Source organism: Diplotaxodon limnothrissa, linkage group LG18 (assembly GCF_057381915.1).
Source record: "Diplotaxodon limnothrissa isolate DT_005_m linkage group LG18, D_limnothrissa_male_GT1.1, whole genome shotgun sequence".
Classification (NCBI taxonomy): domain Eukaryota; kingdom Metazoa; phylum Chordata; class Actinopteri; order Cichliformes; family Cichlidae; genus Diplotaxodon; species Diplotaxodon limnothrissa.
In genome coordinates, this window is record NC_140613.1 from 16589284 (window position 1) to 16607715 (window position 18432).

Sequence of the window (18432 nt, forward strand, 5' to 3'; positions counted from 1 at the left end):
TGCAGATTTGTTGGCCGCACCTCTATAATATGAATCTCCTGTTCCACCACAACCCAAATGTTATCTGTTGGATTGAGATCTGGCTACTGTGGGGGTTATTTGAGTACAGTGAACTAACTGGCATGTTGAAGAAGCCAGTCTAAGATTATCTGAGCTTTGTGACATGACATGTGACCATTAGAGGATGGGTACCCTGTGGTCATAAAGGAATGGAAGTGGTCAGCAACAATACACAGGTCAGCTGTGGTGGTTGAACGATGCTCAGTTAGTTCTAAGGGGCCCAAAGTGTGCCAAGAAATTATCCTCCACACCATTACACCATCAGCAACCTTTGATTCAAAGCAGGATAGCCCTGACCCCACCATACGAATGGCACAGCAGAAATCAAGACTCTGCAGACCAGGCAGTGTATTTCTGATCTTCTGCTGCCCAATGTTGGTGAGCTGGTATAAACTGCAGCCTCAGTTTTCTGTTCTTAGGTGGCAAGAGTGGCACTCAGTGTGGTCTTCTGCTGCATTCAGAGATGGTCTTCTGCTTACCTTGGTTGTCATAAGTGATTATTTGGGTCATTGTTGTGTCGCTATCAGCTAAAAGCAGTCTGGCCATTCTCCTCTGATGTCTAGCAACAACAAGACATTTGCCTAGAGAACTGCTGCTCACTGGATTTTTCTTTGTCTCATCATTGTCTGTAAATCCCAGAGACGGCCATGTGGGAAAATCCCTGCAGATGATCAGTTTCTTAAACAGTCAGACCAGCTTGTCTGGTACCAACCATGCTGTTAAGTCTAATTGTTGAATGTTGCCATTGTGTTTCTTAAATTTGTATAGTCTTAGTTTAAGCAGTAGGATCAAAGCCATCTCTTTGATCCTGACCACCTCTCCAGCCACTCTGTGCTGGGGGAGGTTTTATTGTAGATACATCCTATCTGAAAGATCTGTTTCTTTTGATGTAAGTGTTACACTGTTGAAATGATGGGCCAACTCATCTCCCGTGCAACATATTTATTTTTACAGAAAACTGTAAAAACAGAGAAATAAGGCAATCAGTTATCTTTGGCGCGCAGGCCGTACGCTGCCTCTTCATCACTGACACTACTTCTTCTACTGTAGCTGACATTACTTTATACAAGTAACTTATACAGTTTCACATTCACATGCACCACCTTTGTAAACTGGTTAAATTACACAAATACATTTTACTATGCACATGAACAACATAGCGAACTCACCACAGCTCTATCTTGTTTTTGCCACTGTTTTAATCCATTCATCAACCTGTCTTCTTAACTGCATTTAACAAACTAGATCTCTTTCAAACAAACGTTTTTCTTAACATATTTCTATAGCATTCACTCTTCATGAACTAAACATAAAGCAATTCACACTTTCTCTTATTGTGCAAAATATATATCTTGTGGCTTTAACCCAAAAATACACCTGCACCGAGCTCACAGAGTTTCGGTACAGTCTAACACTTTGATCGGCACAGGCTAACAACTGGACCAACTTGGAAATTAGCTCTTTAGCTTAACATTCGCCACAAACAAGACATTTATCATTAATCGCCACTGCTGTCTGTCACTTTTATAACATCTGTTTATATTATCCACCACCCAGCTTACCTGTAAAAACAGAGAAATAAGGCAATCAGTTATCTTTGGCGCGCAGGCCGTACGCTGCCTCTTCATCACTGACACTACTTCTTCTACTGTAGCGTCAGCTACCGATGCGTACAGGACCGAGCGCCCTCTGCTGGCGGAACTTATACAACAGTAAAACTTACATTGCAGTGGCCTTACTAAAAGAAAATGTCTCTGAGCATCAAATAAAATGGGGGGCTACTATTTTCATGTCTCTGTCTTTAACATAGTGCCACACTCTCCCCCACAAAATTAAATGTCACCTGACATTTCTGTGTGCATCATCTATTCAACCATAGTTTTAACACACTCCCACAGCCCATGGTCTCCAGAAGCCATTACAGTCAATAACCTGAGCCATAGTCACTGTACAGTTCCTCTGAACCAAAGTTGGCTGACCTAAAGTGTCATAGCTCAGTACCGTTGGTTGCTGTCTTTGTCTTTGAGGCCGCTGCCTCACAGAGTCAGTCTCACCACCAGTTGCAGCTAGAATGTCAGTCATAGCATCACCACTCAATGGCCTGTCATTGTCAGAGTCAGGGCCTTGGATCTGCCCAGGCCCAGTCTCTTCAGTTTGTAGTGGCAAATCCTCTTCGCTCTGTAGTGGCAAATCCTCTTCGCTCTGTAGTGGCAAATCCTCTTCTTGACAGTGGAGACTCAGATGAGGCTGGAAGGACTCTGCCAAAGGGTTAAGCGGAGTCTGCCTCTGTCGTCTCCCTGGAACCGGCCTGAGGTACCACTGGAAGGTGCCACTGTCGTCATCATCCGATGTGTCGCCATTCCCTGGCTGCTGCTGTCTACGCGGAGGTCTGAACTTCTTCCTTGTCACAGTCGGAGAGTCTTTTTGGGGCTGAACAGTCTGTGTTGATGGCTTCTCACTTGGTAGGAAGTCACAGGGCAGTAGGAGATTTCTGTGCACCACTTTATCTCTGCCTTGGCCATTTTCAGGGCTGATGACATACACTGGACTGTCATCTGCTTTCCTCTCCTTCACTTTGTAGACTTGGTTTTCCCAAAAGGACTGGATCTTCGCGGGACCACCACGAGGAGTGAGATTTCGGAGGAGCACTCTATCCCCAGGCTGAAGATCTCTCCCTTTAACTTTCTTGTCGTAGTACGCTTTGCCTCGAGCAGCTTCCTTGGTAGCAGTTTGAGAAGCCACTGTGTACGCCTCCTGCATTCTCTTTTTCCAGCAGCTAACATAGTCATCATAGTCCACATGAGCTTCATCCCTTTTTAGGTTGAAGAGCAAGTCGATGGGCAGGCGTGGGGAACGTCCGAAGATGAGGTAATATGGGGCGTAGCCTGTTGCCTCATTCTTCGTACAGTTGTACGCGTGGACGACTTTAGCTAGCGACTCTTTCCAATCATCCTTCTCCTTGTCCTCCAGGGTCCGCAACATGGACAGCAGGGTGCGGTTGAATCTCTCCACCTGTCCATTACCCTGTGGGTGGTAGGGTGTCGTGTGGGAGCCCTGGATACCAGAGAGTTCTTTCAGTCTTGCCATGAGTTTGTTTTCAAACTCCTTGCCCATGTCGTGGTGTAGTCTGGTCGGGAAGCCAAACTTGAGTGCAAAGTCATTGAAGAGCTTGTCAGCGACTGTTTTAGCTGCTTTGTTCTTCGTTGCATAGGCTTGGGCAAACCTCGTGAAGTGATCCATGATAACAAGTATATACTCGTAGCCCTGCTTACACTTTTCCAGGTGAAGGAAGTCTATGGACACCAGCTGGAATGGGTAAGTGGACTGGATCGAGGACAAAGGTGCACGGGTCTGCTTACTCGGTTTCTTCTTCTTAAGACACTCACATTCTTCTGTAACAAAGTGTTCAACCTCTTTCGCCATTTGCGGCCAGTAGAACCTGTCTCGAATCAGGTCGAGCGTTCTCTCCACCCCTAAATGGCCCATGTCTTGGTGGAGTTCTTTAAAAACCAGGGGACGATAGGCTTTAGGGACCAGTAGCTGCTCTCGGCGTGATGTTTGGCGACGCAGGACACCATTCTGGTCGACGTGAAGCTTCAACCACTGCTTGAGTAGTGCAGCTACTGCAGGATGCTCTGACTTCACCTCAGTTCTACTTGGTCTTCTACCCAGCGACTTATACCAGAGCACTCTTGCCAGAACTTCATCTGCTTCCTGGGCTCTGCGTATCTGGTCTGGTGTAAAAGACTGGGTAGTGTCAGAATCTTTGATTAATTTCAGAGCACTCACCTGGATAACTCCAACGCCTTGGCAAGGGTCTCTCTCCTCCACCGTTACAGACTCCATTGATGCGCTTATGGCTTCCTGTCCAACTTCAGCTGTACAGCTCTTCATGTAGCTGTCAATGTCCAGCGGCATTCGCGACAGCCCATCAGCATCTGCGTTGGTCTTGCCTGGACGGTAGCGGATGGTGAAGTTGTAGCTGGCCAGCTCCGCGACCCATCTGTGACCTGTGGCGTTAAGCTTCGCAGTAGTGAGCACATATGTTAGTGGGTTATTATCAGTGTACACCACGAACGATGGGGCATGGTACAGATAATCCCGGAAACGTTCACAAATCGCCCACTTCATAGCCAAAAACTCTAATTTGCCAGAGTGCAGGTGGTACTTTTTCTCTGCTGGACTCAGGGTGCGGGAGCCATATGCTACGACTCTCATCTTGCCTTGCTGCCGCTGATACAAAACAGCACCTAGCCCAACCTGTGATGCATCACAATGTAACACAAAAGGCTCTGTGAAGTCGGGGTACCCAAGAATGGGGGGTCTTGTAAGTGCATCTACAAGCTGGTTCAATGTCTCCTGGTGGGAGGTCGTCCACTGAACGGGCGCCCGTGATGGTAAGTGGCCTTTACTTTTCTTCACTTCCTTTTTGCACTTGTCGGCTGAGACTGGACCAGAGTTCTCAGAAGATGGAGGGCTGAGCAGGCTGTAGAGTGGATGGGCTACACGGGAGAAGTTGGGGATGAAAGGCCTGTAATAAGAGAGGAAACCAAGCATTTGACGTACCTCTCCGACGGTTGCAGGTGTCTTTTCCTTTAACGCCATTACCGGGGCCAACTCTGCCGGGTCCATTGTGTAGCCTTCACCTGTTACCAGCTTTCCCAGAAACTTCACACTTCGCCTGAACAGTTCACATTTCTTTGGGGTCAGCTTAACACCATGCTCTCTGTAACGCTGGAGGACAAGGCGGATATGTTCCAAGTGTTCATCAAAGCTGCTGCTGTGCACCAGGTTGTCGTCCAGGTATGGGAGGCAGATAGTGTCTCTGAGGCCTGCCATACAGTGCTCCATGCTTCTCTGGAACTCAGCGGGTGCGGAGCTCAGGCCAAAGGGAATGCGTACCCACTGATAGAGCCCCCAGGGTGTGATGAAGGCGGTTAAGGGGCGGCTTTCTTCATCCAAGAAACCCTGGTGGTACGCCTTACCCTGGTCTAACACAGAAAACCAGGAGCTCCCGCCCAGAGCATCCAACATGTCTTGGATCCTTGGGATTGGATGGCGATCTGGGACTGACTTGCGGTTGAGCTCCCTAAAGTCACAACAAAGGCGGAGAGTGCCGTCTTTCTTGCGGACACACACCACAGGTGATGAGTAGGGGGACCGTGATGGTGTGATCCAGCCTTTGTTAAGCAGGTCTTGCAAATACTCTTTCACTTCGTTGTGCAGGGGTTTTGGGATGGACATGTAAGTCTTTTTCACAGGATTTGTGTCATGGAGGCTTATATGCATCCTCAGGGATGGTATGCAGCCGACATCGTCACTGTCATATGCAAACGCCTCACATTCCTCTCGCAACATCTTCCTCGCAGCCGCTCGCTGATTTTCATCCAGATGCTGGAGATCCACTGGTGGGTCCCATGACTTTGGTCTCTGTTGGTTCTCTCGTGTCTGTGTGTTACTCGGGTTGTGTGACTTTAGCTCTGTACCATTTTTGTTCTCTTGTGTCAGCTCATTTACTTTAGTCTGGATGCCAGCTGTGTATACAGTCTTTACTGGTTCAAGGTATCCAATCACTTTACGGCTCTCCAGATAAACGGTGTGGTCTGTGGTGTTAGTCACAGGGATGGGCACATATGGTACTTTTCTGTCTGGGATTTTCACCAGTACATCACTGAATATTATGCCCTCTGGTTGTGGGTCAGCTCCATCAGGTAGAAAGAGCATGTCTTGGCCCCGGGCATGTGAACTAACGTGTGCCCGTACATAAACTGTAGTGACTTGGTTCGCTGACAAAGGCACTCTTCTTACACCAGTCCTTACCACACCTGTCTCTGGGCCTTCACTGCTGTTCTGCACAAGCTTGACAACATTATGTGCAGTGCGTACAGTTATTTCAAATGCTTTACTCACATAGTGTGCTAGCTGTTTTCTTCCTCCTTTGGTCTTTACTTCTTCCTGGTTCACGATAGCTTCAATGACATTGTAGCCAATGATGGGATCACTGGCCACAGCCGGGTCACTGGATACCAATATTGGAACTTGCAGCTCACTGGTTGGGGACAAATCACTGCCTAGTCTGAAGCTGACTTCTATCCAACCAATGTAGGGAATGGGTGTGTCATTTGCAGCAAACACTGTGAGCGTCTCATTGTCTAACAGTTCTGAAACAGGTCTGACGACTGTGTGAGGGAGGTGGTTTTGCCGCCAGTTTTCATTTACTATGCTGGACTGTGCCCCTGAATCCCACAACACCTTAGCTGGGTGATTGTCCATAAAACAGTTCACAGTACATCTGTTTCCCACCAGGCTTACTAACCGTGACTTCCGTTGAGGGGGTAGATAGTGAACCTCAGTTATCGCTGATGGGACACCAGTTGCAGTTTCTTTGGAGGATGTTGGTGGGCTTGACTGTTCATTATGGGACCGTGGGCTTTGGACTACTGTTGGTCCCGTCTCAGTAGTCCCTCCCCGTTTCCCGATGGCAGTCTCGGTGCTCGGCATCCACGGGAGTAGTGGCCCTCTCGCCCACATTTGAAACAGTGCAGGCAGTTCTCTCCTTTCCCCTCTTCTTTGCACTTTTTACAGCCTTTTTCTCGTTGCTTTGGTGCCATGGGGCGGGGACTGGTTTCCATAACAGCCATAAACATTTGTTTCATCTCTTTACGTAGTTCTTCTATAATCTGCTGCGTGTCTGACTTAGTCTCTTTATTTTTCACTGTTGTCATGGCCACTGTAGCGGGGGATTCTCTGGGTTTGGAGGGGCTCTGAGCAGATGTCAGGGCTGTTTGGCATTCTGTTTGGAGCTCTTGGACCCTGGGAATCTTGGCTGCAGTGGACCTTTTCCGTTTCTCAAATCTTTCATTTTCTAGCTTTGAAGCTTCATTGACTTTCTCAATCAGTTCTTCATCTGTTATGGTTATGTCGTTTAGGGGGGGCAGTAGCTGATACTTGATAGAGTCACTGAGCAGCCCAGTTTCAATGGAGCGGAGGAATTTGCGCTGGATGGTGGCTCTGCTATACAGTTCATCTGTCTCCTCATTTGCCGCTTTCCATAACAACTTCTCTTTAAGTTCAATGGCACGAAATACAAAGTTTAAAGCAGTTTCTTTGGGCTCTTGGGAGATATTGAGGAGCTGATGGTAAAGCTCAGTGGGGCTGTCTACCCTATAGTGTCCCTTTAATATGGTGAGCAGTTTGCTAAGTGTTAACCCACGTTTAATCTCCAACATGTCTCTTAGGGGTGTTCCTGGACTAATGGCCCTAATTACCGCTTCCACAATTTCAGTCTCCGAGTGCCCTTTTTCACTCCCATTCTCAATCTGGCGAATCAAGCTGAGATAGGATAGCTTGTCCTTCTGCCCATGCTCTCCAATCTGCCCACAGATTTTAAACTCCCTCTTCAGTGTTACCTCTTGAAGAGTTCGCGTTGCCTCTGGTCGGGCTCTGGGTGAGTAATGTGCAATATGTACTGGAGTAGCACATGCGGTGTTCTCAAGATCTTTCTTTTGCATAGACTCTATGCCTTGGGGTTCCCTTTCTGACTGACTCTCCCCTTTGCTTAGTCTCTGGATGTATACAGCAATGTCTTTATAAAACTGTTTCACTTGATCCTCTTCCTCACTTTTCTCCACATCATCAAACATGCCCTCTGCCAACCTGATGAGTGTCCTCTTGGTCTTGCTGTGAGACTCTGCGCTGTCCAGGCCGGAACATTTCAGTCGCCTGCAGACATCCACAAGATGCTCTCTCTCCAACTGCCACAAGGCTGCACTCACTTCGTCACGCAGAGGTTGCAGAGATTCCATTTCTTTTGGTTGAAGGTTCGTCTCTTGGGAAAGAAGGTGGTTGGTGATGGTGTTGACTCACTAGCGCCACCTCCTGGCTGGCTCGCCAAAATATGTTACACTGTTGAAATGATGGGCCAACTCATCTCCCGTGCAACATATTTATTTTTACAGAAAACTGTAAAAACAGAGAAATAAGGCAATCAGTTATCTTTGGCGCGCAGGCCGTACGCTGCCTCTTCATCACTGACACTACTTCTTCTACTGTAGCTGACATTACTTTATACAAGTAACTTATACAGTTTCACATTCACATGCACCACCTTTGTAAACTGGTTAAATTACACAAATACATTTTACTATGCACATGAACAACATAGCGAACTCACCACAGCTCTATCTTGTTTTTGCCACTGTTTTAATCCATTCATCAACCTGTCTTCTTAACTGCATTTAACAAACTAGATCTCTTTCAAACAAACGTTTTTCTTAACATATTTCTATAGCATTCACTCTTCATGAACTAAACATAAAGCAATTCACACTTTCTCTTATTGTGCAAAATATATATCTTGTGGCTTTAACCCAAAAATACACCTGCACCGAGCTCACAGAGTTTCGGTACAGTCTAACACTTTGATCGGCACAGGCTAACAACTGGACCAACTTGGAAATTAGCTCTTTAGCTTAACATTCGCCACAAACAAGACATTTATCATTAATCGCCACTGCTGTCTGTCACTTTTATAACATCTGTTTATATTATCCACCACCCAGCTTACCTGTAAAAACAGAGAAATAAGGCAATCAGTTATCTTTGGCGCGCAGGCCGTACGCTGCCTCTTCATCACTGACACTACTTCTTCTACTGTAGCGTCAGCTACCGATGCGTACAGGACCGAGCGCCCTCTGCTGGCGGAACTTATACAACAGTAAAACTTACATTGCAGTGGCCTTACTAAAAGAAAATGTCTCTGAGCATCAAATAAAATGGGGGGCTACTATTTTCATGTCTCTGTCTTTAACATAGTGCCACATAAGCTTCCTGGGTTTACGACCCTTTGGTCAGCAGGAGGTCTTGTAACCAAACGGGGTTGCAGGGGGAGGTGTTTTGTAAACTATTGTTTGAAGTTTGTCAATAAAAGGCAGCGAGAGGCGGCCACCATTTGGGGTTCTTTGTCGTGCTGGACACAGACGAGGCCTCCCTTGCGCAAGAAATCGATCGAACACCGTTGCCTTGTTTTTCTTTCATGGGAATAAGTCCTGGATACAGCGGGGTCTGAGTTTAGACCCAACACATGCCAAGTTCAGAGTCTCTAAAATCACCTTTTCTCCATTCTGATGCTCAGTTCGTGGTTTTCTTGACCACATCTACATACCTACATTCATTCATTTTCTGCTATGTGATTGGCTGATTAGTTACTTGTGTTAACAAACAGTTAGAAAGGTGTATTTAAAGCCATGACACTGAAAGCTGCATACTAAACAGTGGTGGGTTGCATGAGTTATGATTGTTTTGGGAAATTCTACTTCTAACAAATATTTTCTAAACCAAACATACGAAAATGACCCCCTATGAATGTGCAGGGATGATTCACGAGCTACCACAGCAGATTGAATATTTGCTTTAATTTCGAGAGAGCCTGAATCGCTGTGCTCGAAACGCAGCCTTGAAGGTTCTGCACCCCTGCCTGCCTTTGTTCACTCTGTTTGGTTTGAAGGCTATTTCCACAGACTCCCACTTCTGTTCTCCCGCTCCGTCTCAGTGTCTCTCGCTGTGTCATCTCTTTGTCTGACACACTCACTTGCTTAGTATGAACATGCTCGCTATAAAATCCAATTAACACTAATAACTACGCCCTGTAATAGCGATTGTTTAGTATCCTCGTTAGCGCCACACGTTAATGGAAAGGAAATAGATGCTTTTTGTATCTATTAGTTGTTGTTTTTGGTATTTAGTTTAATTGAATTTAAAATCCCACCTCTGCTGCCTCTGCGTTGTTTCTATAAGTCTCAATAATGCTTCAGACAATTTAGAAAGCATTACACGATGTCAGGCTTCTATACAATTTAGTGTATGCAGTAGTGTGACACACCTGTAATTATGTGCTATATAGCCTCTAATGATCACACAAGTGCCAAGCCACCAATGCTATTTCAGTCCATTTCTTCTGTTTGCCGTTTAGATGACACACAGGAATTCGAACTGCAATTTCTGTTTATTTTCTCCCAAGTTAAACGTATTCAGAGTGTTTTGTCCAGATTAGTTCAGTCATTTTAAATTGTCTTAGTGGATCTGTTAATGTCCTTGTGATGGCACGACCACAGTGATGGTGCCACAGTGCTGATGATAAGCAGGTATCATGTTTACCATCTTTGTTTGTGTACTGAGAACCTCAGCTATCATTGTATATATTGTATTATCTTATTTATTTTGTATTTTTTGACTTTATATTCTGGTATACTCTTTTTAATCTTCTGCTATCTGTACCTGAGCTGTGGTAACGCACAAATTTCCCTACCGTGGGATCAATAAAGTCTTATCTTGTAAAAATGCTAAAAATTTCGAAGGAAATGTAGTTTTTTATTGTTAGTTTTGTTAATATTTAGCTATAAATATATATTGTGAGCTTCTTTTTGTCAGTCAGTTGAAAACCTCATTATGCATTTAAAACAGAATGTGCTATAAAATTGCATTATAAATTTTAGATGGGTAGTGGGAGCGGTTTGCCTCCAGGGCTTTCTAAATATCATAGTTTCAATTTTTACCTGCAGTTTGGTTAAATTTAAGCTCCGAGTGCTTGGTTTCTGTTAGCAAAACAGAGTTTTCCTCTTTAAACAGATAATATAGAGCCTGGCAGAAAACCTTGAGGCAAACTAGTTCTGTGGGCTTTTGTAGGCTGACTTACGTCAACACTTAATGTTTCAGTTGCATCAGCTTGGAGAATTATATTTCAGTGGCTTTCAAATTCATTAACGTTGCAGCAACTTGGTGACAAAACTGTCATATTGCTGCTGTTATAATAATATATAGTATATTCATATTTGTAGTTAATGTCCAGAGAGGCTGACCAAAACTCTCCTCTGTTTCTTGTTGTTTTTAAAGGGGGAACTTGGATGTTATGAGTGTGCGTGTCGATCTCAACAGCATTTTTACACCTTTAACAAAATAAGCTTGCTCCAGCCTCCAGATCATTTCCATAATTTGAAGGAATTCTGGTTCCAGCTATTATAGGGTAAGGTGGGATACACTGTGGATACATCACAGATCTAAGACTCTGACAGTCATGTCAACATGCATGACGCTGAGAGGACATGCAAAGTCCACACAGCCAGTGGATTTGAACCCAGGACCTGCTTGCTCTGAGAGCACAGTCTAAAGCGCTGCACCACCCAGAATTCTGATTCCTTAATTGCATAAAAGCACATCAGCTCACTCTCCAAGAAACAGGCCAATAGTATAAAAAATTTTTCCCACCAGTTTTGCTTTTTCTTTATACTTAGTGATCTATCTTGCCTATAACATGACAAAATGGTTTCTAAATTTCTTATTTTTTTCCCTCTTTATCATTCTGAGCTGCTGCATCCACGTGGAGATTTTACATTTTGGCTTTTATGCACCTGTTACTTAACATCTGTTCAATAGTATTATATAATTTTGTAAATATATACTTTTGCTGTAAAAATAAACCCATTGTTTCAAATATGAGCACATTCAATTTAAAACAAATATAAAACTATGCAACCAGTTGGCGACTTCCTGCTCAAAGAAGAATCTTAGTTTTTATAACCCTTGGCCGTTAAAGGCTGATGGGGGTATTGTCGTCACCCCGCAGGGTGGGAGGGGAAAGTTTGTGGTCGCAAATAATATGAATAACTCAAGAATGACGGAGTTTAAAATTGATGCCACAGGTGCATCTACAAAAAATCCTCTTCCTGAGTGGTTTTGTTTATGTTTGGTGTTTGTTTTTTTTGCAGATTTGTGACTTTCATGTTTCAGATCGACAAACAATTTTAGTTTTAGACAATGATAGCCCAAGTAAATACAACATGCAGTTTCTAAATGATGATTTCATAATGGAAACAAAGCTATCCAAAGTAACTTCTCCCTAAACCTAATAACTGGTTGTGCCACCCTTGGCAGCCAGAACTATCCAGTGTTTGTGATAAGTGGTAATGAGTGTTTGACATTGCTGTGAAGAAATTTTGGCCCACTCTTTTTTGCAGAATTGTTTTACTTCATTGTTGATAATTGGAGGGTTTGAGCATGAACTTGTTTAAGCTCATGCCAAAGCATCTCAGTTGGATTTAGGTCTGGATGTTGACTCGGAGCTTCATGACTGATGGCCGGACATCCTCCTTCAGGATTTTCTGGTAAAGCGCAGAATTCATGGTCCAACAAAGCAGCCCCAGAAAATCACACAGCGACCTTCATGTTTGACTGCTGGTGTGATGCCGTGCTAGCTTCACACAGGATTTAACGAGACTTAAAGCTTCCATAAAGTTCAACTGTTGCTTCAGCAGTCCACAAAATATTTCCCCCAAAGTTGTTTTTGTTTTTTGGCAAGGCTTTGTGTTCTTCTTGGTCAGCAGTGGTTTTCTCCTTTGAAGTGACATTTTTGCCCAGTCTTTTTCTTATTGTTGAATCATGAACTGTGACCTTAACTGACAGTTACTTTGATGCTGTTGTTTGATTATGTTCAGGATTCTTTTGTGACCTCCTGAATGAGTTGTTGATTACTCTTGGAGTAATTTTGGTCACTGCTGGGAGGGCTAACCACTGTTCTAAGCTTTCTCCATTTGTGGTTAAAGGCTCTCACTGTGGTTCATGAAGTCCCAAAGCCTCTGTAACCCTCATAGATGGATAGATATCAATGATTTTACTTCTCAGTTGTTTATTTAGACTGTGGCATGATTTTGAGATCTTTAAACCTACTTCATATTGTCAGACAGGTTCTTTTTGGTGATTTCTTGATTCAGCGGATTTGGCAGTAATCAGGCATCAGTGTAGCTAGTGAAACTGAACTCCAGGCAATGTGGTTAACCACAGTTGATTCATGATTACCTTTTCCGCACAGCTTTGTTTCCCCCAATAAATTAAGTCATCATTTAAAAACTGCCTTTTGTATTTGCAATATTTACAAAATGTTCTTTGATGATCTGAAACATCTGTGTCACAAATATGCAAAAAAGAGAGAAAAAACCCCAAAGAAAAAACAACTCAAATCATGAAGGTGGCAAATTCTTTTTCACTGCGCTGTAAATTCTTTGAATATGTTTTAGTTTGCAGATGGATGGGAACAGCATCCATCGTTGTGCACAGCCTTCAGTGCGGACAGTTAGAAAGGTTCTGAACGTGGTGTTATAGACGGTGAGCTTTCAGCACTTATAAAGCGTTTTTTTCCAGATTCATCCACATTAGTGTGTACATGGCCTCACTCATTCACTCACTCACTTGGCCTCTCTCCCTCCCACTGCTTTCAGGAGAGATTCTGCGTGGGTTTACACTTGAGTTTCTGCCATGTGCTTTCTACCCCCTGCTTACACACACACACACGCACACACACACACACACCCTCCCCCACACTCCTCAGCATTGTCCAAAGATTTTGTAAGTTTGTATATTTGTGTCTTCTGTGTGTGTGGAAACAAAGAGAGAGAGGTGGACAAATCAGGGAAAAATAATTAAGATGTTTTTCACAAGTCTGTTAAAATATTAGCGAGCAAATTAGCAGAAGATGCTGACCCGCTTGTCAGTAAGAGCATTAACGGTTTAATTGACGTGGAAATGAATTTTTATGCCGCTATTATCGGTGCGGTTTTGTAGCTTTAGCTGTGCGATTGCTACTATTATAATTAAAAATAACAAATTATTCTGCTTTTGCCGTTCCGGTAAGAAACATGCAGATGTGATTTTTCTGGAGAGAGCTTGCCTGTCGCCTGCTCCCGATGCTGTTTTTCAGTGTTTGTGTGTAGGTGGAGGGACATCAATGTGTGCGTGGGCAGATGTGAGTAGAGATGCCTGCCAGGTGTATGTGGCTGTGCATTCTTTGTCTCTCGCCATGCAAGTGTGCTACACCGAATGGAAATGCTGTACCACTCACAGGCCTTACAGCTGTGGGGATGACAGCAGATCATATTTAATATTTCGAATGAGTCATTTCCAAAAGTGTCCTTCAGATGCATCTGTTTGTGCCTTTTTATCTATTTTTGCGCTTCATTTTTCAGACGTCACAGGAAAATAACATTAATCTCAAGAAAGGAAAGAAGTTTTGTACCAGATTTAGCTGCTAATGGATGTTTTTTATATGTCCCTGTTGTATAGTCTGTAATTTAACCCAAATGTCTCTCTCCTTTTTTAGGCCACCAAAAATAATGATAGCTATTAATCCTTGAAAAAATGTCACAATGTCTTTCCAGTGTAGCGTCCCTACCATCAAAAATGTCTTTGAATCTCTATAATGCGTGCCTCCACCAGGATCCTGGCCACTGCCGGTGCCCACATGAACATCCCGGTCGACCTTCGGACCCTGAGGGCTGTTCGGGTGCTGAGACCTCTCAAACTCGTCTCCGGCATTCCCAGTGAGTCAACTACTGACCTCAAACTAAAAAGCACTTCAAGGTCAAACACACAAATGCAAAAGCTGCAGTTTCAGAATGTGTTCATTAGGAAGAGTTTCATAATCTGGACTTGTATGTACAAAAACTGTCAGGATGTCACGTGAGTATTAACATGTAGGCATTACATGGATTTTTTTAGTTTGCCTTGTTGTTGGACTTTTCCTCCAGGAAGTTGAACCCGTTGGTCAATTTACCTCATAGTACGCACTAGTTCCTGGTCCACTGTTTCCTATCTGCCACATGTAAGCACTTCACAAGACACAGAAGACACAGAGTAATTTTAATTGTATATACGCCGTAGAAACTCTTGTGTATTAAGAGTTTTTCCATTAATGACATTACTCGATGCTGTCCTCAGCAAGGAGCCAAGTAATCCGGAGTTGTGCACCTCCCTGAGCTTTGTTTCCAGGCTGTGGAAAATCCAGCCTTGACAGGCCAATCACTGGTCTTTTCACACCAGATCAATCGAGTAAGATAAGATAAGACTTTATTGATCCCACAATGGGGAAATTTTTGCGTCACCTCAGCTGAAGTACAGATATCAGAAATACAAAAATACAAATAAGTACAATCAATGAAAAAAAGTAAGATAATACACTATATACAATGGTAGCATACACAGTATGTGATTATGGATATGGTTGGAAATATGGAAGACATAAACTATATAGCTTGATACAGCTATTGTACCACTACTATTCCTATTTATAGACATGTACACACACATATGTACACACTAAATATACATATGTATACATACATATATACCTGCACATGTCCATACACATGGAAGGTCCATTATGCATGAAGTGGTGACCGAGTACTATAAAGTAGTGTAAAAAAAAACAAACGCCCACATAAAAATTAAGCTGGGATGTTGCATTGAAAATATGAAGGACCTGAAACTGAGAAAGCAGGGTTTGAATTCTGTGTGAAGCCAAATATTATTTCTACCTGCTGCAAATTTAAACTGATGGTAATGCAAATACAGTAACTATTGCTATTCAAAATTATCTTCATTAGCAGAAATAATAGAAAAGGCAAAAGTCCTTGACTGTTTTCACAAAACAATGTAGCTAACCATGTACTTGGGAACTTTGATTGTTACATTGTCTTTTGTGTTATTCTTAAAGACAGTATCTGTTTCTGTATAAAACCTCCAGGCCTCCAGATTGTGCTGAAGTCCATCATGAAGGCCATGATCCCCCTGCTCCAGATTGGTCTCCTCTTGTTCTTTGCCATCCTCATGTTTGCCATCATTGGTCTGGAGTTCTACAGCGGGAAGCTTCACCACACCTGCCTGCCATCAGACGACATTCTTGGTAAGATGAGAGCATACAGTACTGTGCAGAAGTCTTGAACCACTCCTCATTACTTTATATTTTACTTCCAAGGAGCCCAACATTCTTGTAATTTCTTAAAGTGGAGCGACAGTTCTCCAGGCTTTCTGAAGCTCTTCCAAAGTTTTTCTTTGGACATTTTCTGCTTTTTCATCCATTTGCAGTCCAGTCCTTGTGCATGACCATTTCCTGACCAGAGGAATATTTATTGGTTTGTTAAGCCACTTGTGAAAATTGACCTATGAATGATTAAGGCATAACAACAGATTGAAATTTTCCCAAAGAGCTATTAGGTGAATACTTGGCATATCTAAACTGGACAAGTGGAGGACAAATGAAGAAGTATCAGGTGTGAAAGAAAAAACAACTGTCTATAGACCTGACACAGGACCAGAGAGATTCATCTACTGCTCACTGAAGCCTCATCAGAAATGGTCTTAGACAGAATTTGAAACCTTTGGTTCAAATCATCACCATCATGTACAAAGGAGTTCAACAGTGAGTATCTACAGCCATCTGTAAAACACAGTGGAGGCTCTGCCATGGTTTGGAGCTGCGTTTCAGCAAAACAGCAAAAACATACCTGGATAGAAAAACACAGAATGGAACAGCATCAGTCATGGATTGGCCTCCCGAGAGCTCAGACTGCAACATTGCTGAAGCAGTGTGGGGATTATCTCCAAAGAGAACAGGACTAAAGGCAGCCAGCAGTCACAGAAGAGCTTTGAATGTCCTTCAAGAGGTCTGGAGAACTATTCCTGAAGACAAGACTAAGAAATGCCTGAGCTTGCCTAAGAGAATTCACTGTGGGCTGAAGAATAAAGGTGATCATACCAAAGCTCCTTGGAATTGTACAAACTTTCTTTTTATATAGACTGTATTTCTACATATGTTTGCATGTGTCGGTAAAACCCCTGCACCTTTTTCCAGTTTTTCTTTTAAAAAAAAAAAGAAAAGAAATGATCAGTAGGGCTCAAGACTTTTGCACAGTGCTGCACAGAACACTGGTGAAAAGGTAGAAACAGGAAAAAGCTCACAGTGTAAGCATTTTATACAAACACACACACAAACCCACAGATTAAAATGCTTTTTCACTGTGGTGGCGATGTCCTTGCAGTTGTTATAGCTTTGAGTGCTGACAACATGAAATCCAAAGACATCCACAAGTTTCAAGGGAGAAAAATGTTGTCGCCATTTTAAACATCGCTGTAAACACCATGATTTAGAATCCTAAAATCATGATCAGTCTACATGTACTTTATACTGATTACAGGTAAATGACGCCTTTGATTGTATTTTATTATCAATTTGAGGGCTCACGTGCCGCCATTGTATCGCCGCTGAATTTAGAGGCATATTTTCAGGGTTTGTTTTGGATGCCTTGTAACTTACTGTGACTGATTCGCCAGGTAAGCTCAAAGTGTGATTTACTCATTGTTCTCTAACAGAGGGTGTGAACATCTTTGTTTGAGCAACTGAGGCCTTCATAGATTACAGTAGCAGCAGGCTCAGAGGTATTATTAGAGTTGTTGCTGGCTGATTTAGCTACTGCTTAATTACTCAACAACTACTCTGTAATCACACCACCGCACCATAGCATTTACTGTCCAACACAGCTCAGGGATGGATCGAGGTATAAAATTTTAATATTATAGCTGTCACGGCGTTCAGAGCAGGAGAAATAAATTGCTCCATTGTTCCCACAAAATTTAAAGCCTAAAGAGATGTTTTCAAACAAACAAAAAAGTTTCTTAAATTTATTTAAACCTTCTTCCATAGCAACTTTATAATAACAACGCATAAAAATATGAATCATAAGGCTTCACTAAATCCTGCTTGTGTCTCTTAAAGCGAGATTTAAACTAAGCAAAGAGATTTTTACTCCATCGGCAGATGAACAGAGTGTTAGTGAGGGTCAAGGACTAAGGTGAGACAGCAGAAAACAAAAATGTATTTCCAGTGGAGGATGGCAGTGTATAATGTACAGGTCAGTGATTGTTTCACCACAGATATTAAAAGGTCGTAGAGCGTAGAATAGCAAACACACTGGAAACACTAACCCGACTCTTCACTCTGTACAAAAAGTGTAAAAAAAAAAAGGACAAAAAATTGATTAAAACAAGCGAGCTATACAGTAACATGTTATCAGCTGTGTTGGTGTTGCTAGGTTGATTCTTGTAATGCTTTTCAAAGTGCCAGACTGGACTGTTTCCAGGGTTTATGCTGAAATAAGATAACCATCTGCCAGCTTCACCTTCCATTTGAGTGCAGCGAAAGAAATAAAGAAATACAAGAAAGAAAAACATTACTTCCCCAAATCTTCTTTAACTACTTTGATAACCTCCACACACTACTAACCTAGTACCTCAGACCCACCAGATCCAGATGTTACAGTGTTATATAGTTGAAGTTGGGGTATGATATAAAAATCGAAGACAGATTTTGTATGCCCTGCATCTGCCAATCATCTGTGAATATCCTCTCTCATAGCCAGGATGTGAGTCGTGAAAGCTGTCTTTATTATTTTTTTTTAGCACTGCTGCTTGATTTTGTTGCCGTGGAAATGTGGATCCAGTTTGGATGCTGGCACTGGTCCGTACCTCCACATCTGTATTTTGTGGTAGAAC

General features: G+C 43.0%; 1 protein-coding gene across 4 annotated transcripts in view; it reads left to right on the forward strand.

Annotated features, from left to right (window-relative positions):
- Positions 1-18432, forward strand: part of cacna1eb (calcium channel, voltage-dependent, R type, alpha 1E subunit b) — an 82571-nt gene that overhangs the window by 25924 nt on the left and 38215 nt on the right. For 3 of the 4 annotated variants that reach the window (XM_085377772.1, XM_085377773.1, XM_085377770.1), the window contains exons 5-6: positions 14323-14426; positions 15629-15787. In XM_085377772.1, the coding sequence (XP_085233898.1) occupies positions 14323-14426; positions 15629-15787 (263 nt within the window). Of the gene's footprint in view, positions 1-14322; positions 14427-15628; positions 15806-18432 lie in introns of all 4 variants that reach the window. The other variant, XM_085377771.1, reaches the window with a different exon arrangement.